Genomic DNA, 24,550 nt, shown 5'->3' with positions numbered 1-24,550 from the left:
GATTGCGAAACGCAGCTCGTGCCAAGCGGGCCGAGACGCTCCCGCCCGGGACGCACACGGGCCCGAAATCGCGGCCGCCTGCCGCGACTCCAGCTGGCTAAATAACCCCCCCGCGGCGCGGGAGGCCGGGGCTGCTCCCCGCGGCTCCCGCGGCCCTGGGAAGGGAGGCTGCGGCACAGCAGCACCCGGGAACAGCCGGAGTCCCCAAAGCCGGGGGCTGCGTTTGGGACCCACATCCCTGGCTGAGCTCCCGGGGCGAGCGGGTGCCACGCTGCAAGGTGAACCCAAAATAGGGTGCTTATACGGCACGGACTGGGTGCGATCCGGCTAAATGGTAACGCTCTGATATAACCGTGATGGCTCAGTAGCCTGATGGTTGAGACACAGCCAGGGCACTATCGATGGAGACTATAGAGCACGTATGGAGGAGCCGGGCAGCCTCTCTGCGTCACGCTGCGGCACTCCCAGGCAGCGCCCTGCCCGCTGCGGCGGAATCTCCCTGCCACCTCCCCGCGGCACCTTTGGCTCCTTGGTTCTCCCCGTTGAGTGACGTGAGACATCTCAGGTTTGTCCTACCTGAAACTGAACCCAGCTGCAGAGACCTGGCTGCGGCCATAGGGAGAAAACTGAAGGTATAGAAAGGAGATAGATACAGAAAAGGAGCTATAGAAAGGAGATATAGAAAAGGAGATATAGAAAGGAGAAGAAATGACCGTGGTGACTTCAGAGTTATCCACCAGATGTTTCTAGTCTGGGGCTTCTCCCTGCCTCTCTAAAGGTGAGAAACAGCAGATATATGGATAAAATGAAGTCAGAGCTCATACCTCCTTCCGAAACTGGGATCTGGCAGCCGCTAGAAAACACCAGCTCCTGCAAGGCTGGTTCAAACCCCACCAGCAGCTGCACCCGGGACCAGCTCCCCCCAGGCCTGCGAGCTGCCTCCTGCGCAGCACAGAGGTGCACGGCCCCGGCCCGGGAGGCTGGAGGCTCCCACCTCCTCCAAGCTGCTCGGGTCCCCGGTGGCTGGAGCCAGCCGACGGCGTCCCAGACATCCTGCCTGCAACAGGCAGAGCTTCCTGATGGCCAGCGAGACGGACAAGGCGGATGACGCTCCCTTAAGTGCTTCTGGTGCTGCCCCATGACTCCAGCGTCTCCGGGGCTGCCAGGAAGGTGCAAATCTCCCCCGTTGAACTGTCAGTGCTGCGTGCACGCCGCCAGGCTTGCAGAAATAGCGTACACTCTCTGGTCTACCAGCTCGTGGTATTCTGTAGTTGTGTGTGTCGGCTCTTTTTCCAGCAGAGAAACCTGCAGCATCCACATCCCAGCATCCCAGCTGGGGCAAGATGCCCCAGAGCTGCCTCCAAAACAGCTTTAAATAACACCTGCCCCTGCGCTCGGCCACTCACTGGGCGCACTCCAGGTGCTCAGGGCCTGCAGACATTGCCGCGTTGGCTGGAAACCGATGTCTCTTTGCTTAAGCGTCAGGGAGCAGGGTGACCCTGCCCGCCGCCTTGCTTCCCTCAACCCTCTGGCTTGCGCACAAAAGCTGGTGACGGCACCGTGTTGGGTTGTGTCTGTGCCCAGCCACCTCGCTGCTGGGTGCGGGGTCCACGCCAGGCTGGCGTGGTGCTTGTAAGCACCCATGTTAGCAGCCTCCTGCCTCTAAATCAGCCCTTGCAGATTTAAATCTGGCTGTCACCACCCCTTCCTTCTGCCCCGTGTCCAGCATCTGCAATGGCATGGAGGGGATAAGGCATGTGCAAGGCTGCGCTTGCTTCTCCCTGTGCTTTGGAGCCCCAGTGGGTGGCACAACGGGTCCCCTGGGTCACCCTGGCATGATGGCCAGGTCCGTCGCGGCTCTGTCTCTCCATCCTCCCCAAATCCCATGTCCCTCTTGCCTCGCAGGTGGAGGCTTCCCTGGAGGAGCAGAACTTCACTGAGGCCTGGGGGAAGAAAGCCAAGGAGCTCTATGGCAGCATCTGGAGCAACTTCAGTGACTCAGAGCTGAGGAAGATCATCGGCTCCATCCAGACCCTGGGGCCCTCCAACCTGCCCCTGGAGAAGAGAGAGCAGGTAGGCACCGCACTGCTGGCACGAGGGCACAGCGGGGGGATCAGAGGAAACCCCAGGCTGTGGGGAGCATCACTGGGGTGCTTGGGATCCTTGTTGAGGCTCCTTTCTCAAGGTCTCCAGGCCTCTTTTCTGGCCCAGTGCTCCTCTGTTGCATTTAGGACGTTCTTCCTGGCTAGTGACTGTGCTCCCACACAGGGGACATGGCGATGGGAAGGGGACAGGAGATGGGGTCCCAAATCTGTGGGGACGCCGGGCTTCAGGGTGTCCTGTTGTGCCTGTAACATCAGCTTCTGAGCTACCTGCGAGTGAGAGACGGAGCTTTTCTGCTTACACCGTGCAGCTTTGGGCATTCCCTGGAGCCAAGCCATGCTGTGCCCATGGCCAGGGGCCAGCTGGCTCGCAAACACCCCGGTCTCCCGCCAGCTGCGGAAGCGTGGGCTCCGCGGGCCGCGCTTGAGAGGGCCCCAGCAGAAAGGAGGGCTGCTCCGGCGGCCCAAGGGGGAGCAAAGGGCAGGTGCCCCGAAACACGGCCGAGCGCAGCCTGGTGGTGGGAGCGCTGGGGGGAGAAGCTGCCAGTCCCCTTCCTTCACAGCCTCTCCAGGCAGCCAAAAAACACTGCTTGCTTTGGAAAGGGGCTTTTGGCCCAGGCATTGGCGTCCCTGGTGGGCACAGGCTGGGGAGGACCAGGGGGCACTAGCTCCTGAGCCTCCCCTGCAAGCGGATACAGCTCGGAGCTGAGGACATCAGTAAGAGTCTGACCAGGAAGGCTTGAGTCCCCACCACCACCACTGCCCTGGATTTTAAGGGTCACTTACATACATGCAAAGTGATTTAGATTTCTATATATGAAAATAGTGCCCAGGCAGTCGTCCTTGCGCAAGCACAGCTCCCCGACCGCCCTGCTGTGCTCAGCGTCCGCCCCAGAGCCCGGCACGTTTCGGTCACTGCTTTTGAGTTGATTCGCCCCATGTGAAGTCTCAGTTTCCCAAAAAAGCTCCAGGCTGCTCCTCTAGCGCCCAGCCCACACTGCCTCAGCACCCTCCCGTGCCCAGCGGGCTGAGCACCTCTACGTACCCAGCTACGTGGCGAGGTGCTTAGTGAAATTCCCCTCTCCCTCCACGTCTTTGGTGGCTCACGGGGGCACTTCCCCGTTGCAGCGCACGCTTGGCTTTGGCCCATGATGATATAATGCTCTCCAGAGCAGCGTCAGCCCTGGTTCCTTCCAGGAAACCCACCCCTGACCTCTCCTAGATAACTGAAAGCATCAAATCTCCTCCCTGCAGACCAGCCACATTACGCCGAGGGCTGGCAAAGCAGCCGTAAAGGAGCGCTCCCGCTGGCAGCCGGCACCCGCTGCCCCCACGCCGCTCGCCTCCAGCCCGCTCCGAGCTGTGGGATCAGGCTGGAGAGAGGAACGGAGGGGAGGAATTTCCTTCCCTGGGAATGGGCGCCCCAGGCAGGTTCCAGGAAATCTCCTGTTGCTATTGTTTGCTGTTGTTGAAGTTCACAGAAGTAAATCCCCTCCTCCTCCTGCTTTTTTTTTGCCTCCTTAGATAAACAGTCTCGGCTGTAGCCCTTCTGACAAAGAGCGTTATAAATAGCCGCGCTCCGGGACTCCTTGTGCACTAGCGTGTATTTTGAAGGGCTTTTCAGCAAGTGCCTTTGGATAGGGTTATCTGTCCCAAAGAGTTTCGTTGCTCCCACAGCGCAAAGTGTGGAAAAACTACAGGCAGGCACAAGCTTATCTCACCAAAAAAATGTGCTGTGTACACACACGAGGCCTCCTCCGCATCCCTCAGGACACGCACACGCTCCTGAGTTGAGAAGTCTTTATAAATCCACCCTGAGCCATGCTATACATCTCCTCTCCTGCGGGGGCAGAGCACAGCTGACCCTGTCTCTGGCACCCTGAGTGCTCCGAGAAACCCCAATTTCACCTCCTTCGACCCCCAACAGCTTCTTTTTCCTCCCCCCAGTACAACACCATCCTGAGCGACATGGACAAAATCTACTCCACGGCCAAGGTGTGCCAGACCAACGGTACCTGCTGGGAGCTGGAGCCAGGTATGGTCCCTGTCCCACCAGGCTGGCCCCTGCTGTGCAGGCAGAGCTCCCCAGGCGCCACGTGTGGTCCTGCGAGGTGCTGAGCACCTTCCAGCTCTGCTGGGGACCCTGAGTTTGTCTAGTCTCCAGATTCCCACCTGGAGTGGGACAGCACTGAGAGAAGGGTCCATGGCCACGTTCAGTGGTTGTCCTGGGGTGTTTGGGTCTGGCGGGATGCTGGCACCTCTGAAGAGCAGCAATGGGTTTTGCCACCCTCCTGCCTCTCTTTCCCACCAGGATCTCTAACTTCCCACTTTTCCTGCCTCTGTCCCAGACATCTCGGAAATCATGGCCAACTCCCGCAGCTACAAGAAGCTGCTCTACGCCTGGGAGGGCTGGCACAATGCAGCAGGCAACCCGCTGCGGGCCAAGTACGAGGAGTTCGTGAAGCTGAGCAACGAGGCCTACCAGATGGATGGTGCGAGCGGGGCTGGGGGAGGCAGGGGGGAGCTCACAGCCCCATCCCAGCTCCGATGCTCCTGGGGCAGGAGCAATGGGGAGTCATTCAGCCCCTGGAGGCTGGAACCTGCAGGTCATGGCTACTTCCCTGGCAGGATTCAAGGACACGGGCGAGTACTGGCGCTCCTGGTACGACTCACTCACCTTTGAGGACGACCTGGAACAGCTCTATCACCAGCTGGAGCCACTCTACCTCAACCTGCATGCCTTCGTTCGGAGGAAGCTCTATGACCGCTATGGCCCAAAATACGTCAACCTGAAGGGTCCCATCCCTGCTCACCTCCTGGGTAAGAGGAGAGACACCCCTCCCCCCAGCCCCATGGCACACACAAGGCCATGGTGGGGCAGGGGCTTCCTGGTTATCACTTCTTGTGGGATGCCTGTATTTCTCTTCCTCCTGACCCACCGCAGGCTCAGAGATGGGTGCCACATCTTCCAACTCAGGGGCAGCCTGGGATAGCACATGGGCTCAAGGGCCGTCCTGGGAGCTGCCAGCCCACTTACCCCTTCTACTCTGGTTGTTTTCTCTTCTCAGGCAACATGTGGGCTCAGCAGTGGAACAACATCTATGACATGATGATCCCCTACCCGGAGAAGCCCAACCTCGATGTCACGAGCACCATGGTGCAGCAGGTGACAGGCTGAGGGGACCCCGCTGCTGGCACTGGTGGGGATAAAAGCCAGAGGAATGTTGGTCAGGGCTTGCCCATAATGTTGCTCCTGGACCCATGGGATCAGTTTCCCCTGCCTGCACAGGAGACAGCAGAAAAACAGTGTCTGGAAGGGACACAGAAATAGCCCCATTCCTCCTCCAGCAATGATCACAGAATAAGCTGGTGGGCAAAGAAGAAGGGCAGTTTGCTGTAGGACCAATGCTGGTCCTTAGAGGTGTGGGTTACATCCACACCATCATACACACACACACAGGTCAAAGAGTCCCTTGAGCTTCAGATCTACTGGCCACCCAGCATGGCTGCTGGTTGCTTCTCAGGGATGCTCACCCCATTTCTGGGGGCCAGGACCCCCAGTCAGGGTGAGAGGGGCAGGACTCCAGCCCCTTTCATCTGCTTACCCAGCTCTTGGACGGAGCTGGCTCATTCCCACAGTGCTGACTAGTGCTGGGAGAGCATCAAAGGAGATGCCTAGGGTGCTGGCAGCCTCTTCATCGCTGTAACCCATTGCCTGCTGGCCTCTGCCCACCAGGGCTGGAACGCCACCCACATGTTCCGGGTCTCAGAGGAGTTCTTCACCTCCTTGGGGCTGCTGGAGATGCCCCCCGAGTTCTGGGAGAAGTCTATGCTGGAGAAGCCGACGGATGGGCGGGAGGTGGTGTGTCATGCCTCAGCCTGGGACTTCTACAACCGCAAGGACTTCAGGTGTGTAGGGGCAGGTAGAGTCCAAGGGGTACAAGATAAGCCCCCGCCCCCCCCCCCATCCTCCCCGGTCACTGTTTTGGGTACCACCAGCCTGGCCATGCAGCCAGCCCTGTCACCCTCTGGGGAAAGGTCTCAGTGCTCTCGGCAGGGGCACCACGCTGCTCGAGGGGGAACACGGGCAGCCCGGGTGCCCTCGCCTAGCCTAGACAATGCTCTTTTCTCACCCGGCAGGATCAAGCAGTGCACCACAGTCACCATGGAGCAGCTGTTCACAGTGCACCATGAGATGGGCCACGTGCAATATTACCTGCAGTACAAGGACCAGCCTGTCTCCTTCCGCAGCGGGGCCAACCCTGGCTTCCACGAGGCCATTGGCGATGTCATGTCCCTGTCTGTCTCCACTCCCAGCCACCTCAAGAAAATTGGGCTCCTCAACAGTGTCACTGAGGACACAGGTGTGCCATGGCCCTGGGTGGTCTAGAGGGCTCGGGCACTGCCCATGGCTCAGGGAAGGGTTTTGGCTCTGCCAGGGTGGGCTGCAATCCAGCCGCATGGCTTGGAGCAGACAAGGCCCCACAGCTGATGTCTGCCTTTCCCCCACACTCAGCTCCACGCACTGCATCCTTCTTAGCACCATCCTCTTCACTCTTGAACGCAGCAGTAAGGCTTCCCATAGCCTGTCTGTTCTCTTCCCCGGTACTCCTGGCAGAGCCCAAAACCTGAAAGCGTCATCTTTGTGCTTGATTGGCTTTGACCTTTCCAGCATTTCCCCTTCCCTCACCAAGAAATGTCAACCCCAGGAGCTCTCTGCATAGCTCTGCAGAGGTGACCCTGAAAGCTCATGTGCACAGCTAACACTGTTCACAAGGACAGTCAGAGCAGGTGACAACTCTGCTCACCGCCTGTCAGTAGCAGAGCAGAGGATGGTTTGTCACTGCAGGGCACTGCCTAGCTTGGCAAGAGTCTCCCCGTCCCACTGAAGCCTCTCAGCCAACATGTGAAACCAGACAGAAGCTGAGAAAGCCAAGTGTTTGCAGACTCCTGCCGCAGGCAGCTGCTTTGTGGAGGAGGGCCAGTCCCGGGATCCTCCTGCGTTGTGATTAAATCCATTTTGTGACAGGGAAGCCACTGCAGCAGCCAAGACCATTGGGCTTATGCTGCACAAACACTGCGGAGCAGATGGTCTCTGCCTCAAGGCATCACTGCCCAGCTAACCAGGACCAGGCTGTGTCAGTTCTTGCCAGCCATCCCACCACTGCCATGGCAGCCAGCAGCACCCCAGGGCAGTGCTGCCAACCCCTCTGCCCACACAGCTTCAGTTGGGTCTCCAGCAGGTCCTTTTCCCACCTTCCTTCACTGGTTTTCCTCAGGGTGAAGGGGAAAGGAGCTGCCACTCTCCCCTGTGCTCCCCACGCTGGTAACTGTCCCCAGGGTTGACTCCAATTGAGTACAAACCAACCTAGCCTTTGCAGTGGTGTGACAGCTCTGGGGACCAAATCCACTTTACCCTGAGGTCCCCAAGGCAAATGTGTAAAGAGGGAACCATTAGAGCCACACTCATCTGAGACCCTCTCATGCATGTGGCCACAGCATAGCTGAGAGCCAGGCTGAAGGCAAGAAGACAACAGGGCTGGTCACTCCCGCTGTCCCCGGTCAGTGAAAACGTACATATTGCCCTGAGCAGAAGCTGCATCTAGAGAAGTCTCCTGGGTCCCATGAAGCATTTGCAAGGGGGCAAAATTATACGTTGAAATGCTGTACCTTGTTATCATCCAGATCTGCTCACCCTCTTGCTCACAAAAAAACCTAGTGTCCTTAGCGCCACTCTGTTTCATACAGAGAGCAGCATCAATTACTTGCTGAAGATGGCCTTGGAGAAGATCGCTTTCCTGCCCTTCGGCTACCTCATTGACCAGTGGCGCTGGAACGTGTTCAATGGCCGCACGCCCCCCAGCCGTTACAACTACGACTGGTGGTATCTGAGGTAGAGGACAATCACCAAGGGCAGATGGGTGCATGAAAGCTGGTGGTGTGCAAGGAAGGAAGGAAAAATTGGCTACTAATATGGCTGGAGAAATTGCTTTGTGGATGGATGGAAGGAAATAGAAGCACATCTAATTGTGCAGATTTCTTCAGCACTGTGCCTTCCCTTCCTGCTCCCTGCTTTGGTTCATCTGCCTCCTTTCCAACCCATGTTCTTGATCTCTGTTGTTTTACAGAACCAAATACCAAGGTATCTGCTCTCCAGTTTCGAGGAACGAAAGCAACTTTGACCCTGGTGCAAAGTACCACATCCCTGGGAACACCCCCTACATCAGGTAGAGGAGGTGCTGGCATGGGGATGGAGGTCCAGGGTGGGGAGGGGGAGTGGAGATCCCAGCTCTGTGGGCAGGTAGTGGAATGCATTGCTTTTGCTCTGGGCTTAGAAACCATCCACAAACGGCAGGGAGCAGAAGTGTGCAGCCAGGTGCCTTCCTCCATGCCATGGGATGCATCAGCTGCCCTTTTTCCTTGGGCTCACCTTCATGGGCTTCTTCGGCAGGTACTTTGTGAGCTTCATCCTCCAGTTCCAGTTCCACAAGGCGCTGTGCCAGGCAGCCAACCACACTGGTCCCCTGCACACCTGTGACATCTACATGTCCAAAGAGGCTGGAACCAAACTCAGGTGGGCACAGAGGAAGGTTGGGAGAATCACCATGGGTGGGAGGAAAGAAGGAAGGAAAAACTGGCTATAGAGGTGGCTGGGAAAATAACTTTTCAGGTGGATGGATGAAAATACATGGAAGCACTGTGGTGGGGTGAGTGGGTTCTGCTGTCATCCTCATCATAAGCTCCCACCTGGATGAGAGGTCACTAAAGCATGTTCAGTGCCTGTCAGATCCCAAGGTTGTTAACAAATGCATGAGTATGTGATGGGAAGTCCTCAGTCCCTATATGCATAACAGCTGGAGGGGCTCTAGAGGCAGCTCCCAGGTTCATGTCCCATTCAGGAATAGTCTTCAACTCTTGTGATGCAAAGATACAGGCACCGCTTTTCTCCTGTCCATCTCCTTCCTCATGCTGGCTCTTGCTGTCCTGCTTCTCTGCAGCAATGTGTTGAAAGCTGGCTCTTCCAAGTCATGGCAGGAGATCCTGCTGAACCTCACTGGCACAGATAAGATGGATGCTGGGGCCCTCCTGGAGTACTTCAGCCCTGTCACCGAGTGGCTTCAGCAGCAGAACAACGAGACCAATGAGGTGCTGGGCTGGCCTGAATTTGATTGGCGTCCTCCTATCCCTGAAGGCTACCCTGAAGGCATTGGTAAGGCTGCAGCTCCATCCTGAGTCTGGGGAGAGGCAAGAAGAGATCTCCCAAGGGACATCACTAACCCACAGGCAGGCCGATGCTGGGGGAGGTCTCTACTATGGGTGGGCAAGGTCTCCGTGCCAGGAAAGAGAAACAACCAGTTTTACCACCAGCTCTATGTGGAGTCCCACGGGGTGTTGCTTCCTAGGGCATTGCATCTTTGAAGTGGGTGCCATTAGCCAACCATGTGACATAGCATTGCCTGGACCTGTGGCTTTGCTGCTGACGTAATGCCTTCAGCCGTGATGTAACGGGTCACCTGTTTCCTGCTGCAGACCCTCCCACCTGCTGCACCCTTTCTGCCCAGGTGGGAGGGTCTGTGGCATGCAGTTTGTCCCATTATCCCATCTCCTGTCCCAGTGGGGTACCCCAGCAGTATGCACCTGCCCCCATCCCTTGGCTCTTCCTAGAACTTTTCTGCAAAGAGGCAGCAGAGCAGGGCCTCAGTCCATGCCAAAGTAGTGTGGCAGCCTCCAAAGGAGCCTGCACTTTTAGCAGAGGCTCAGCCACAGCTTCTCCGTCAAGGTGATGCTCTTGCAAAGAGAAGGGGCTCCCTTGACTTTCCCTCTCTTCTTCCATTTATTTCTTTCTCTAGATAAAATAGCAGATGAAGCACAAGCTAAAGAGTTCTTGTCCGAGTACAATAGAACAGCCGAGGAGGTGTGGAATGCTTATACCGAGGCATCCTGGACCTACAACACCAACATCACCGACCATAACAAGGAGATCATGGTACGGGAATGACCTTGGGCTGTGTGGGAAGAGACAACAGCAAAGGCAGGCAGCTGGTCCCCAGGCACATTGTGGATGAGCTCTGGAAACCAGGGCAGCCTCTGCCCCTCACCAAAGGGAAATGTTCACACCTAGGAGGTGCCTTTTCCATGAAAACCCTAGTCATGCCAGGAGGTACCCACTGGAGTACCCCTTGGGAGGTTGTCAGTCATCTGTGTCAGGTGGTGTTTCTGGTGATTGACTGTTTGAAAGATCTCCTCTGGGTAAACCCTCTCCTGTCTCCTCCTGCCCTTGCAGCTGGAGAAGAACTTGGCCATGTCTAAGCACACCCTTCAGTATGGCATGAGGGCCAGGCAGTTCGACTCCACTGACTTCCAGGACCAAAGTGTCACACGCATCCTCAAGAAGCTGAGTGTCATTGAGAGGGCAGCACTGCCTGAGGATGAGTTGAAGGAGGTGAGTTGCAAGACAGATCAGGAGAGGGTGTCCCTTGCCACCACCCTGTCCGGAGTCATGGGCTTCTCCTGACTTCTAGGAAATGGCAGCGGGCAGCTGCCCCCGCCGTTGTACAGGTGATAATCTGGTACCTTCCACACAAAGCCTTGCCTCCAGTGTTTTCTATCCAAAGGTTGCATATCCCAGCCTGCAGCAGGACCTGCCTGTTTGGATGACAATGGAACACTGCATGCTGGCCCTGGCCCTTCCCATACTAACTCCTGTGAAAGACAAGAGCTTCACCTCCTTTTGACCTAGGACGGTGTGGAAGGGGCAAGAGGAAAACATGGGAAGACATCCCCACAAGCTGTGGCCTTCTCCAAGAGCAGAAACAAGGATAACCAGCTCACATAATCCAATTTCCTTTTCAGTACAACACCCTCCTCTCAGATATGGAGACCACATACAGCATAGCCAAGGTCTGCAGGGAGAACAAAATATGTCACCCCCTGGACCCTGGTAAGATCTAGCAGGGTGTCTGGCAAGTTCTCTGCAGCAGGCCCAGAAAGGAGGGATCTTCACAGGGGCATGGAAAAAGGCTGTGACAGGGCCTTTCTCTATTATGGCCCCTGAGCAGCATGCTGGGGCTAGCATCATTGCATCAGGCTAGCCCATGCAACAGCATCACTGTGGCTTCATTGCTCTCTCTTTAGACCTCACAGACATGCTGGCTTCCTCACGGGACTATGACGAGCTCCTCTTTGCCTGGAAGGGCTGGCGGGATGCTTCTGGGAAGATGATCAGGGACAAATATAAGCGATACGTGGCACTGAGCAACAAGGCAGCCGTGCTCAATGGTGAGTGTCCCGCTCCCTTGAGACCCACTGTGGCCTCAGACCCCTGTGGGCAGGGGATTGTGCTGTTGGTCCAACTTAGGGCCAACATCTGAGAGCATGGAGGTCCCACTGACGTAAGAGAGGTCACATAGACATGGAGAGACCTGGGATGTCTGAGAAGTATGATGACCTCTTGCCTGAGAAGGGCAAGGTCTGATGGCTTCTGCTCTTGCCCTATCACAGGCTACGCAGACAATGGGGCCTTCTGGAGATCCCTGTATGAGACACCCACCTTTGAGGAAGATCTGGAGAGACTGTACCTGCAGCTGCAGCCCTTGTATCTCAACCTGCATGCTTATGTACGCCGAGTCCTCTACAAAAAGTATGGTCCAGAGCGTGTAAACCTGAAGGGTCCCATCCCTGCTCACCTGCTAGGTAAGGGCTTTGCTGGAGCCTAGTCCAGCAGTGCACTTCTGGTCCAGCCTTGAGCAAGAGCTGTGTCTCCCACCAACCAGAGTCTGCTCAAGTCATGCCAAGAGTCGAGGCCAGTCCCCAGGTCCAGCCTTGTATTCTCCTCTTGTCTGTGTGAGATTACATTTCCCTGCCTCCTTGGGGGCCAAACTGGAGCACAGAGTAATGCAGCTCCATTTCTGAGCCAGTGCATGGCTTGTGGTCCCTTTGCAGTATGCCACAGCCTTAGTGCCACTAATCAATGCGTCATTCCCACCGACCCCCCACTGAGGCCATTCAACTCGCGTCAGGTCTGAGTGGGGACCTCACATCTGGTGGGGAAGGTGCAGTCTCTGGCTGAGGAGCCAAAGCCCCATGAAACAGGTCTGCAGGGACTGGTTTGTCCCAGGGAACAGGCAACATACTCAGCATGACTTGCCCTCTCCTGTGTGCCTGGGCTCCTGCTTGCTTCGCCCTTGTGCGGGCAGCACAGATTGCAGCCAAGGTGGCCCAGCTCACACAGGAGTCAACAGTAATTCATTGCCTTTGCTCTCTTCTTCCTGTCTCATTCCTGCATTTCCTAGGCAACATGTGGGCCCAGTCGTGGTCCAACATTTTTGACCTGGTGATGCCCTTCCCGGGGGCCACCAAGGTGGATGCCACCCCAGCCATGAAAGAACAGGTTAGTGCTTTTCTACTCTGCTCTGGGGAAGCTCCTTGGGCTCAAGCACCCCTTGGCCTTTGTGACTGCTCGTGTTACCTGCTGCTTTCTGACCTGGAAAGCATCTCTGATGGGGGCACACCTCCTTCCATCGCACCAGGGAGATCCCCTGTCCTCCACTCAGTCAGGTAGTCTCTGAACATAGAAATCTCATAGCTATTTTTCTCTCCTGCCTCTTTGCTCCTAGCCCTCTAAACTGGCTCTTTCCAGACAGAAGGCCCTTGTCTGTGAGTCTACCCTGTCCCTTTGAAGGATAGGGTCTAGCTCCGATGCTGCAGAAAACCTCCATGCCTCATTCTCTCTTTTCTCCTCACCCCTGGATATGCTAAGGACTGGGTCCAGCTTTAGCTGCCCCCAAAAGATCTCCCCATGCCCAAAGAAATAAAGACTGTCCTTGCCCCCCCTGCCATCCTTCCCCCAGCACCCCCGGAAGTCCCCATTGCCCCTCACCTTGTCTTTTGTCTGCTCTCTCCACAGGGCTGGACACCCAAGAGGATGTTTGAAGAGTCAGACCGTTTCTTTACATCTCTGGGCCTCATCCCCATGCCACAGGAGTTCTGGGACAAGTCGATGATTGAGAAGCCAACAGACGGGCGGGAGGTGGTGTGTCATGCCTCAGCCTGGGACTTCTACAACCGCAAGGACTTCAGGTGCCTGTGGGGAGCAACAGAAGCCCCTGGCAGCCATGGTGCTGGGAGGAGATAGTAGTGTCTTGGCAGAGACACAGCCTGATACCTTCGCAGTGCCTCTTGCCCAGGAGCTGTGGCAGCCTTGCTCTGGTGTTGCCACTGGTACCCAAGATGCTGGCAATGCTGGCAGGAGCCCACATGGCAGATGGAGGGCAAGCAGGGGCTGCCCTACCCTGGAGGATGGAAAAGCCAATGAACTGGGGAAAGGAAAGGTCAGGGATGGCAGGAGAGGCAGAGAGCAACTCCACTGAGAAGGACCAGCCCAATCTGGCATGAGATCCAGAGCATGAGCTTGTGGGAAGCGATGCCAAAGGGAAAAATAGCACAAGGGGGTGCGATCATTCCTAGACATTTTCACCTCAGCACTGCTCTCCCTTCTCTCCCCCTCCCACATCTCCTGGTCCAGGATCAAGCAGTGCACGGTGGTGAACATGGATGACCTAATCACAGTGCACCATGAGATGGGCCACGTGCAATACTTCCTGCAATACATGAATCAGCCCATCTCATTCCGTGATGGGGCCAACCCCGGCTTCCACGAGGCTGTTGGGGATGTCATGGCCTTGTCCGTCTCCACCCCCAAACATTTGCACAGCATCAAACTGCTGGACCAAGTCACAGACAATGAAGGTGAGCTGGCAGGGGAGCATCACACTACAGATGAAGGTTTCCTGGGAGGAGCTGGAAATGGAGAGACTTTAAGAGGGTCAGGATGGGCTGAACAGGGTGGAAGGGGTCAGGGACATGCATGGTGGCTTTGCATGCATGGAGGGGACAGGACATGGTTGAGGACACCCTGCTCTTGAGCAGGGTGATACATACACTGCAGAGGGGCAGGAGGCAGCACTGCCTTGCTAACCCCTTCCCATCCTGGGCAGAAAGCGACATTAACTACCTGATGAGCGTCGCCCTGGACAAGATTGCCTTTCTGCCCTTCGGCTATCTCATGGACCAGTGGCGCTGGAAGGTGTTTGATGGACGGATCAAGGAGGATGAGTACAACCAGCAGTGGTGGAACCTCAGGTGCACTCAGGGAGCTCGAACTTGGACCCCCTTCTTTGGTGCAGGGGCCTTGACCATAGCCCCACTGGGTAATTTCCCCCTGCAACTCAGTTGGCCACAAAGGGACATGATGGGATACATAACCCCCTTGCCCTACTGTCATGCCCCCACCTTGTCCTCTCCTGGCTCACCCCCACTTTGCCCCCTCTGTCGAGACCCTGCAATGATGCCTCTCCATTTCCCGCTTTCCCCCATGAGCCCCCCACTCCTTGCACTGAACTAACTCTCACTTTCTGGCCCAGGCTGAAGTACCAAGGCTTGTGCCCACCAGTGCCTAGGTCTGAAGATGATTTTGACCCTGGGGCCAAGTTCCACATCCCTGCCAACGTCCCATACATCAGGTGAGCCAGTGGGACTGGGAGGGATTGCCTTGGATGAATTATCCTCTGCAGAAGCAGGATCCCTGATTCAGACCCTACTGATGGTGGCTCGTTTCACATCCAAGGAGAAAACTGCCCATCCTGGATGGGCTGGACGGCTCAGGGGATCCAGGCAGGGGGTCAGGAGGGGAAGGTGGATGGATTAGGGGTTATTTCCCCCTGTCCAAGGAGGATCAGCTCATCCCCCAAGTATAAAGCACATGCTAAAGTGAGAAATAGGATCAAGAGAGACTTCACCATATTGACACCAGACAGAGCTCTAAGGCCAGTGATGCTCCTCAGGGATGGGAGGGCACAACTTGGGGACAATGGGGTCACATCCCCCCTGCACATCCACTAACAGTGACTGGGCACCGGGAGAGACATCCCCAGCCTGACACCACGGTTTTGTTCCTCAACCCCCTCTGGCTCCTTCAGGTATTTTGTCAGCTTCGTGATCCAGTTCCAGTTCCACCAGGCGCTCTGCAAGGCAGCTGGGCACACGGGACCCCTGCACACATGTGACATCTACCAGTCCAAGGCAGCTGGGAGCCTCCTGGGGTAGGTGTGCAGGGCAGGGGAGAGCCAAGACCTTTATATACCTTAATACTTTAAGCCAATCAGATCTTAGCCATGCTGGCAAGAGCAGAGGGCTCACAGGCTTCCCAGGGCTGGGACGCAGCAGCCCACTCTCTCCAGGAGCCCTGGGTTGGGATGCCCTGGTCCATGGACCTGAAGTCTGGGCGGAGGGGACCCCGGACTGGGTGCAGTGGCTGTGATTGCAAAAGCAGCCACTAGATGGTAGCTGGGACCTGGCAGGAGGAAAGGTGTCCCGTCCTCCCCCCCTTCCTTAGGGAAAGCAACTTCCTTTCCCCAAGAAAAGCCCGTGTAAAATTAACCCTTTCATCCACAAACCAATCTGCATCAAGCCAGGCACACTGGGGGGGGGGGGGGCGCACTTTATCCCCGTTAAAGTCCCCAGCACACATGCAGCCTCCTTCTCCCTGCTCTGTGCCCTCACAGCCACATGGTGCCAAGGGAGGCACAGACTGTACCCAGGGGTCCCTAGCACCCAGAGAGCTAAGCCCTGGAGAAAAGGCAAGGGCTGGTTGCAAAGAGTAACTCACTGGAGCCAATTTCTCCTGCCACAGGGAAGCCCTGAAGCTGGGTTTCAGCAAGCCATGGCCCGAAGCTATGCAGCTCATCACTGGGCAGCCCAACATGTCTGCAGAGGCCCTGATGAGCTACTTTGAGCCACTCATGACCTGGCTGGCCAAGGAGAATGAGAAGAACGGGGATGTCCTGGGCTGGGCCGAGTACGATTGGACCCCTTACGCAGGTATGTGGGGCTCAGCCAGACCAGGTCAGAGCTTAGCCCCTTCTGGGGCAGGAATAGGGCACATAGGAGATGCTGAGCTGGTGGCTCTACCTGGTGCAGTGCCCCTTCCTCACCCCAAAAACCACAGCGTATTTGAATAGTTCCCCTTGATTTCATGGGGAGCTGAGAGTCCAAAAGGGGCAAGACATCCTGGGACCTTACAGAGCCCAGCAAAGGGGCAGCGAGGGCTGGTCACCCAATGCACCATGGCACAGAGCCACCAGCAGCAACCCTCTCCCTCTTGACTTTTTTCCAGCTACTCAAGCACGAGACAGCTCTGACCAAGCTGATTTCCTGGGCATGTCTCTGGCCAGCAGTCAAGCCACAGCGGGTGGCTGGGTCCTGCTTGCCCTGGCACTCATCTTCGTGGTCACCACCATCCTCTTGGGCATCAAATTGTTCTCATTCAGGAGAAGGGCCTTCAAATCCAGCTCAGAAATGGAACTGAAATAAGGCAGGTCCCGTGGGGCAGAGCGCATGTGCCAGCAGCACGCACGATGTGCAACTACCAGCACTCAGGTAGCCCAGCAGTGATGCCTTGTGCAAGGGACACAGGCACACGCGGGTTCACACGCGGGCCGATGAGGCCATGGGTTTCACCAGCCCAGGAACTCCTCCTTCCAATCAGGTCAGACTTTCACTATGCAAGAGCCAAAGCAGTAAATACCTATTTATTTGTCAACACCTGCATTGTGGGAAGAGAAACTCAGGCCCTGTCAAGGGGCAGCCCTGCTGCCAGCAGGCACCAAGCCATCCCAGGCTACCCAAGGGAAGCATCCCAGAAGGGTGGGACAGGGAGGGAGCAGGGTCCCTCCAGCACCCACCAGCCATTTCCATACCTCTGTGGCAGGGCAGGCAAAGCCAAGGGGGCTTTGAATGAGCAGAGGGCAGACCGGGGAGAGACCGACTGTTTTCTACCTCTGTCCACCCCCGGTTTGCCCACTGCTGGGCTGTTCGCTTGCACGGATGAAAAATAAAACCATGTCTTGTTACCCCCAGAGCAGTGACTCTGCTCCTTCTTGCAGGGGGAAAAGGGGCAGTGGGAGCCGGTATCTCAAAGGGGCTGTGCTCTCAGGCAGGAAAGCTGCCATCCCAGCCCTGCGCAAATGCAAATCCCAGGACACCAGCCCAGCTTTGGGGCAATCCCCACCAGCACCTCCCCTCTCCCCATCCTCTGAAGCCCTCGGCGTCCTCACTCCACGGCAGTCCCATCCTCCAGCCTGCGCTCACAGGCTTCCCATGGGGCACGTGCCTAAGCAAGGGGATGAATCAGAGCCAGCAATCCCCACTGGAGGGCTGGATTTCCAGGAAAGTCCAGGTCTGATTTGTTAAAAGGGCTGGGGGTCAAACAAGGGGTTGCCAAGACCAAGTGGAGACCAGGCTCAAGTGCCACGGTGCTGCAGCAGCTCAGCCCAGGGAGGCCACCCCAAGCCATGGTGGGGCCTGGGCTTCGCTGTGACAGCAGCCATGGTCATTTATGTAAGAGCAAGGGGGGCTCTGAGGTCTGCAATCATCTCCTGCCCCTGATTATCTTGGAATCAGCCATGCTTGAGGCTTCCCCCCCCTCCCCATCCATCTTCTGCTTCTGTAAATAAAACTTCGCATTTGTTCTGCAGTGATTAGGTGCAAAACTAATCCCAGCCCAGGGATTATTGCAGCCTTAAAGAGCCAAGATCTGCAGCAGTCCTGAGTAGCAGGGGAAATGAAAGAACACGGGACAAGATCCACCCCTTCCCCCTCCAGTCTGACAGCATCCACCCTCAGTCAGGTCTTAAAGGGGGAAACTGAGGCCCGAGAGGGCTCTTGGCATTTCTGCTGCAGCCCGGAGAGGAGCAGAACACAGGTGCCTGCCCTCCTACGCTCGGGTTTTTGTTTGTTTTAAATCCTCCGCTGTGCCGAGCACACCCACGGAGAGGTGGAAATGCAAGCGGTTTGTCTTTCTGCCATGGTCCCTGCAGGAGCACCAGGCACAGCAGATGACCCAGGCCCACGTGGGAAATGGCTGCTCATGCTAGCTGCTGACCAGAACACTTGTGCTGGGCCAAGGGTTTGCACACAGCAGTGACAGTCGCTGAGCCCAGCATCACAAAACCTCCCTCCCACCTGCCCAAAACACAGCACCTGGCAGGCACCTTTTCACCTCRGCCTGAGGACAGGGTTAAAGGCCAAGCTCTCTGGCCAGGATGTGTCTGCTTTATATCCAGCACCCTGGATCACCTCCCCACCCTCTTCCCAGCCAACACAATGCTCTCTGCTAGAGACCTGATCTAGCAAGAGCCAGGTTTGAAGCCAAGCAAGTTTGGATTGGAAACCAGGCTGTTATGGTTGTGCTCCATCTAGCTGTCAGCTCCTCACCTGCTATTTAGCACTCCAGGGCTCCTTTCTGCCCCATTGCGCAGAGGAACAGAGGTCTCCAAGATCACAGAGTTCCTACAAGTTTCATGAAAACTGCTTTCAGAATAGAAGAAAGATCCATGCTATAAGCATTCTCACTCAGGGTGTGCGATACAAGCTCAGTTCTAATTAGACATTAGAGAACCCACACCCAAACTATCCCCTGCCATGGAAGGGGACACTGCTCCAAGAATGGGTGATGGGTGCACAAAGCTGTAACCTCTGGCCCTGTTCCATCAACAATCTGCAAAAATGCCCCAGTTTTAGCTGCAGCAGTTTCTTATTCCCAATGAAGAAGTCCCATCAAGGCCAGTCTATGAGAAAAGGGGGGGACATGCAGGTGTGTGACCCCCAAATCTCCCACAACAGCAGATCTCATCCCTGCTCCACAGGGACAGGCATCTCATCAGACCAATCCATCCAGAAGACAGGGCTGGAGGCAAGGCTACCTGCAACATAGATCCAAAGGTGCATCTAGGAGACAGGGCTGAAGACAAGGCTACCTGCAGCACAGCTCAAAAAAGGCTCAAGGCCCAGGCCTGAGCTTAAATAGAGCTGCTGAACAGAGGGGGTGGGTGGAGGTCCCAGGTGAGGCTTTTCAGGGCAATTAAGGCCTATTGGTGCTCTCAGGGCCCTGACAGCCAGTGATAAATGTTTTACAAGATACCTTTAAAATGAGGATGATTCCCCTTCCTTGTTGTGGTAACATCTGGAGAGCTTTTTGCTGTCTTCTGGCTCTTGCGTCATGATTTCCGCTGAAATTAGGAGGCTTAGTGAAACTGCTCCTCAGAGGGAAAGAAAGGCAGAAAAAAGGGGAGATTCCCTCCCCAAATCCCATAAATCCTCAGTGAGGAACTCTGAAAGCAGCACATTCGCCAGGCTGTCCCCCGGTCTGTCCCACTGTAAGGCGCCACCAGTGCGTGAGGCTCCTGGAGAGGATGCGAGATTCGCCCTGAAATCACAAGAATTAAAAGCAAGGCCCACGCTGGATTCCCTGTTTGCTCTGTGGCTCTGGGCCCTGTTGGGCACATCAAAAACTCATTTCCCAGTATTTCTCTGGGAGGGCTCGGAGACCTTGGAAGGAGCTGGGATCCTGGGGAGAGCCCGGGACCCCCTGTGGCGGGGAGCCTGGTGTGACGTCTGCGGGGCCAGAGGACAAAGTCCACCGTATGGGACGCCTTGGTCGGGAAGGGGACCAGCACTCGCCCACTGGGGGACGAGGACCGGGAAGGGAGAGCGGACCTGGGGCGGCAGGTCCTGCACCGGGTGCTGTCCCCTGCGGGGAGGTGGCTGGCGGTGGGTGCGAGTCTGAACCCCCCGTGGCCCCCTGCCAGCACGCGGCTGGGCTGGAGGTGGCCGGGCCAGGTCTATTCTTAGCTGGCTGGGGGCCGGGAGCGGGCCGGGCACGCGGGGCCGCGTTCCTCGCATTCCCGCGCCCCACGGGGACAAGGAGCGCCTGGAAAAATGCAGCCGGCGGCTTGGCAGCACCAGGCACCCAGGGGCCGGCAGGAGGGGCCACGCCGGGCTCACCGCTGGCCCACGGGCAAGGTGGGGTGGCCATGTCGCTGCAGTCCCCCTGCCCCGTGTGACACTGGTTGGGGGACACCGCATGGGGTGGGCTTTCCTAGAGGACAGCAGCTGCCACAGGGACATGACGCTCCCTCTAAAGTCCCCCCCCCAGGCAAGCCAGACTCTCCCCCAGCCCCGAGGCTCAGCTACAATCCCCTACATAGAGGTAAGGCTGGCTCCAGCCCAAATGACCCCCCAACCCTCCCAGCCCCGCTCTGCCGTTGTCCCCTCCATCAGCCATCAAGCAGGGATGTGCTGCTTTGCCCAGCATGGCCCTGGCAGAAGGGACCCCCCCCCCTCCATGTGAATCTCCTGCCCATCTTAGCCCCCATCTGGATGAGTCCCAGCCTGGCCAGGGGATGCATCGCATCAGCGGGAGCTGGGCTGAGCCCCCTGCCCAGCCCCACAGAGCCCCCAGCCCCGCATAGGCTCTCTGCCAGGTGTCCCAGCAGCAGGACCTTGGCCAGGCTCAGCTCCAGTCCAGTGAGTCCAAAACTGCCCCTTCTTCCCCGGCCAGGCACCTCCCATGCCCCCACGCACCGGCACAGGGAGACCCCAGGCCACTCCAATGGAGGGAACCATCCCAACCCCCCGAGCTCCCGCTCGAGCTGATGTTTTTCTCCTCCGAGGCCTTGTACGCAGCAAGGAGAAAATTGCTGCAGATTGAAAAGCAATTCAGCTTTGAATGCTTGACTGTGGAGCGTGTTGCCAAGCCCTTGACGGCCGGCTCTCCTCTCTCCGCCATGCCAAGGATGGTTTTCTGCCAAATAGAGGAGCTGCAGGCACTGCCAGCACCCCCTCCCCGGCAGCCGCGAAGCAGGGCCACGTTCTGCCCTTCGCCGGCCGTCCCTGCGGCATCGCCTTGAGTTATTGCAGCCCCGCTGGCGGCCGCCGGCTCGCACCATCCATCTCGTGCGAGCGGGCGGCCGGGAGGCTCTGCTTCTCCTCCCAGCCCTGCCGCCGACTCACTCAAGGACTGCAGGTGAGTCACGAGCCTGCTCCAGGCCTCAGTTTCTCCTGCTCTGAAGCCAGGACGCGCAGGACGGAGGGAGCACCGCTCGGCACGGCAGGGACAGGGCACTGTCCAAGTCTGTGTCTGAATGGAGCCGAATTTGTGTTTAGTTTCTCCTATCAAATCTCTGCTTTTCATCTTCATCACCCACTTGGGTGCCTCATTCGAGACCCGCAGCAGCCTCCTGTGTCCCAGAGAGGAGCCTGAGGATGGGCAGGGCAGCTCCAGGGAGGGAGCTGGGGACGGGTCCCAACCCAGCCAGGAGCTGAACCCCCCCCCAAGACACGGGGATGACGCCAGGAGTCCTGCCCTCCCGATGCCAGCCCTCTCCTCCTGGCCGGCAAGGGGTCAGGCCAGGCCGTGATGGATGGACTCCCTTCTCCCAAAAGATGAATTCCTCTGCAGCGTGACGGCTGCGGGGAGGCAGCTCCCTCTGCCGCGGTGGCCTGGCAGCCGGCACTGCTCCAGCGACAGTCCCGAGGCACCGATAAAGCTCCTGGCTGAGGTGCCCCGGCCCGTGGGGCTGCTTCCACCAAGCGAAACGCCTCCTTTCAGCATCGCAGAAAGCACAGGCTCTCGAGGGTTAATTTTAGCTGCGCATTTAACTGTTGGAGATGTTTTTATACTTAGCAGACAAACAGCGCCATGGAAGCGTGGAAAAAAACCACCAGGATTTGGAGTGGTGGGACGACCGAGAAGAGAGCTAGGTCGTGGATTAGACCTTCCCCTTGTAAAATCCACCTACGTGTATCCCCCCCTTCCCATAACTCCCCTCCAGGACCACGACTCTGATGCCGATTCCTCCCTCCCCTCTCCCATCCCCAGAGCATCTTCCAACTCCTGGAAGAAGAAGTGAGATTTTCAGGGCAAAGCGCAGGTATGAACAGTGCTGACCAGATGGGAAGACAGGATCCCTGAGCCCACGGCATCCCGGAGCAGGGTCTGAGGCCTCATCTCCTCTGCAAAGGCATCTGTTTGGGGGACAGTCTTGAAAGGTGCAAGGAGCTTTGGGGACTGCAAAAGTCCCATATCACCCTCTTCCCTGAGCATCACTGGCTGTGTTTGCAGTTTGGGTCCAATTGCAGAAATGTGGAGAAATGCCGTTTCTTGGTTTGCAAACATTTCTCTCAGCAGGCGTCAGCCAGGAGCTGCCATGGCTGGATCTGAGCGGGTGCCTTTCCCTGGTGAGCCGCTCATCACGAACCGGCCATCCCAAATCCACAACCCCTTTCACGGGGCTGGGCCTTTCCTCCACTCTCCAGCTGCTCCCTGGGTCACGCAGCCTTTGGAAACCCACGCTCAGGGCTCTCCTGCCCCTTGTTACCTTGTTCGGCAGCGACTGCACCTGCCTAACGTACTGCCGCACACAGCCCCTCACCGGGGCGGATTATAACTCCCTGCAAAGTGCAAATATTTTACTTCCTGCCGTTATTATTTGGAATCCCCTGGCTCCCCTTCTGCTGTGCATGCTCCCCTCGCAAACCAAACACAGCTATTATTGTACCTGGGCTTTGCGCTCACAGGTGGCTTTTTATGAATTTATGGTGCGGGACCGGGGAGGGGGAGGGCACTCAGGTCTCCTTTTCCTAGGAAATCGGGTGGTTTCCCGTTGATTCCCCAGGATGGAGGAAGGAAGGAAGGATGGGGGGAGAAGCTAAACCTCAGAAGCACTCTCTGAGGAGGAGGAGAGGAAAGAACTGAGCGAGAGAGGAGGAGGAAGGGAGCAGAGGAAGGAGAGAGAGAGGATTACCAATCAGCTGAATCAGAGGGAGCCCTTCAGCTGCCTTGAACAGCAGGAGAATTTGCCCAGAGACCCCAATTCTTCCTATTTGGGATAAAATGTAAGCACAGGATTAACTGCAAGCATATGCTTAAGTCCTGGTGAAGCCCAGGGAATTGAAAGAAGTCCAGCGCTCCTGAGGAGGGCTGGGAGGCAGGACGCAGACTGGCCAGCTTCGTGGATGAACCAGCCCGCGCCGCGAGGACAAGCTGGGGGAACTGGAAGAGCCCGGAGGGGACTGGGAGGCTGCTGGAGCTCAGTCGGTAACCCAGGAGGGTATGGCAGGACTCAGCCCTGCTGGCAGGGCTGCACGGGGAGGAGGTTTGGTAAGAGAGGCTCTTCCATCAGCCAGGCGGTGGGACGAGACCCACCAGCCAGAGAAGCCGGGGGGGGGGTGAAGTGGCCTCACTGCCAAGCCCAGAGGGGGACAAGCCTTCGTTGCTGCTTGCTCCATAGCCCTGGGCCTGGCATAGGGGACAGAGAGGTCCCCAAGGTCCCAGGAGTCCCCCCATGCTCACATCATGGACTCGATCACCTCTGGGGATGGCTCTGAGCCCAGCTGAAGTTGGCACGTGCCTGTATCATCAGACACATCCTTGTCCATGTGATGTGTCCATGAACATCCAGCACTTGATTTATGGGATGAGAGGAGGGCAGGAGGCCAACCTTAAATCCTGACTGCCTGGTGATTAATAATCATAATTATCATTATATTAGCCACAATAATAATAGTTTGCTTTCCCTTGCAGAACTGGTCATCCAGGAATCTCAGAGCAGTTTTACAAGGCTGAGTGACCAGCATCCCTATTTTCTACTGAGGAAATTGCGGCACAGAGCTGTCTCCCTCGAGTCACCCGGTATATCAACAAGAAAACAGAGAAGGCAGGAGCCTGGACTCCGCGTCCCTCTCCCTCCCCCACGCTATTAAGCTGCATCTGTGTAATATAGAGCAAAACATCCTCCACGACTCACAGTAAATCATGGCAGAGGCAGTGTGCAAAGTGGATGGGGGGAGATAATGGGTTTTTCACCCTCTCTAACAATGGAACAAGTTTTTCTCCGCTGCGGGAAGGTTGAGTTCCAAGAGCAGCAGAGATAAAAGCAGCACCAGGGCTCTGAAATGGGCTTTCAGAGCACTTGTCTTTGCCCACCCACTTGCACTGCTGGTTGAGAGAGAGGAGGCAGCTCTGGTGGGTGCTGCTGTGGGTCATGTGCCCTGCGGGGGGCCTGGCCCCTCTGTGAATTCATAAGGTGCACTGGAATATTAACTGAAAATCCCAGCAAAACACTCCTGCTGATGATAATGGACTGTAATCCTCTTAGACCAATTTCATGCCTGAAAAATCCTGCATAACAAAACAGTAATAAAAAGCCCCTCAGTGGACACTGGCCTTAGCAGTGGGGCCGGGGGAAGAGGGCTGGCTGGAGGGGATGCTCAGGAAGGAAAGGGAGCTGGTCCCTTCAGCCTTCTCCCCTGAGGGGCACGCAGCTGTGGGCTCTGGACAAGTGAAGCGCTGGGCCTGGGGCTAGCTCTGAACATCTGCTTGGCAGAACAGCATCGCAGTGACCACCGTGACCCTCTGTGCCCTACAGAGCCCCGGGGACCTCACAGAGCCCCGGGGGCCCATCGGGACCCTCGCTGCCCCGCAGAGCCCACGGGACCCTCCGCGTCCCCAGGGCCCTGCGCCACGCCGAGGGCCTCCCCATGCCAAGCCGCCCCCCGCCCCATGCGAGCAGGGGGCAGCAGGGACCCGGGGACGGAGCGGCCGCGGCCCC

The 24,550-nt window shown here is 57.1% G+C and overlaps 1 protein-coding gene across 3 annotated transcripts; it reads left to right on the top strand.

Annotated features, from left to right (window-relative positions):
- Positions 1–3,473: 3,473 nt before the first annotated feature.
- ACE (angiotensin I converting enzyme) lies at positions 3,474–16,988 on the top strand. Of its 3 annotated transcripts, XM_026059252.1 has the most exons (24): positions 3,474–3,533; positions 4,050–4,137; positions 4,451–4,594; positions 4,731–4,922; positions 5,171–5,268; positions 5,839–6,011; positions 6,243–6,466; positions 7,851–7,995; positions 8,231–8,329; positions 8,554–8,676; positions 9,101–9,312; positions 9,953–10,089; positions 10,387–10,545; positions 10,956–11,043; positions 11,238–11,381; positions 11,604–11,795; positions 12,395–12,492; positions 13,009–13,181; positions 13,627–13,850; positions 14,099–14,243; positions 14,525–14,623; positions 15,080–15,202; positions 15,793–15,980; positions 16,276–16,988. In XM_026059252.1, the coding sequence occupies exons 2-24, from the start codon at positions 4,071–4,073 to the stop codon at positions 16,470–16,472; spliced, it is 3,444 nt and encodes a 1,147-aa protein (XP_025915037.1). In that variant the 5' UTR covers positions 3,474–3,533; positions 4,050–4,070; the 3' UTR covers positions 16,473–16,988. The 3 variants fall into 3 exon arrangements, with proteins under 3 accessions (XP_025915037.1, XP_025915036.1, XP_025915038.1); XM_026059251.1 differs by lacking the exon at positions 3,474–3,533 and having other exon boundaries at positions 3,946–4,137; XM_026059253.1 differs by lacking the exons at positions 3,474–3,533; positions 15,080–15,202; positions 15,793–15,980; positions 16,276–16,988 and having other exon boundaries at positions 3,946–4,137; positions 14,099–14,311; positions 14,525–14,556.
- The last annotated feature ends 7,562 nt before the right edge of the window (positions 16,989–24,550 follow it).

Source organism: Apteryx rowi, unplaced genomic scaffold, assembly GCF_003343035.1.
Source record: "Apteryx rowi isolate R43461 unplaced genomic scaffold, aptRow1 scaffold_154, whole genome shotgun sequence".
Classification (NCBI taxonomy): Eukaryota; Metazoa; Chordata; class Aves; order Apterygiformes; family Apterygidae; genus Apteryx; species Apteryx rowi.
Note: the sequence above shows the minus strand (reverse complement) of the source record. Positions and strands in the feature narration are given on the sequence as shown.

Excerpts from the sequence above, each read along its gene's own strand:
- ACE (XM_026059252.1), top strand. The coding sequence starts at position 4,071 with ATGGACAAAATCTACTCCACGGCCAAGGTGTGCCAGACCAACGGTACC. Across the intron at positions 6,012-6,242 it reads TACAACCGCAAGGACTTCAG|GATCAAGCAGTGCACCACAG; the intron begins GTGTGTAGGGGC and ends CTCACCCGGCAG. Across the intron at positions 11,044-11,237 it reads ATGTCACCCCCTGGACCCTG|ACCTCACAGACATGCTGGCT; the intron begins GTAAGATCTAGC and ends CTCTCTCTTTAG.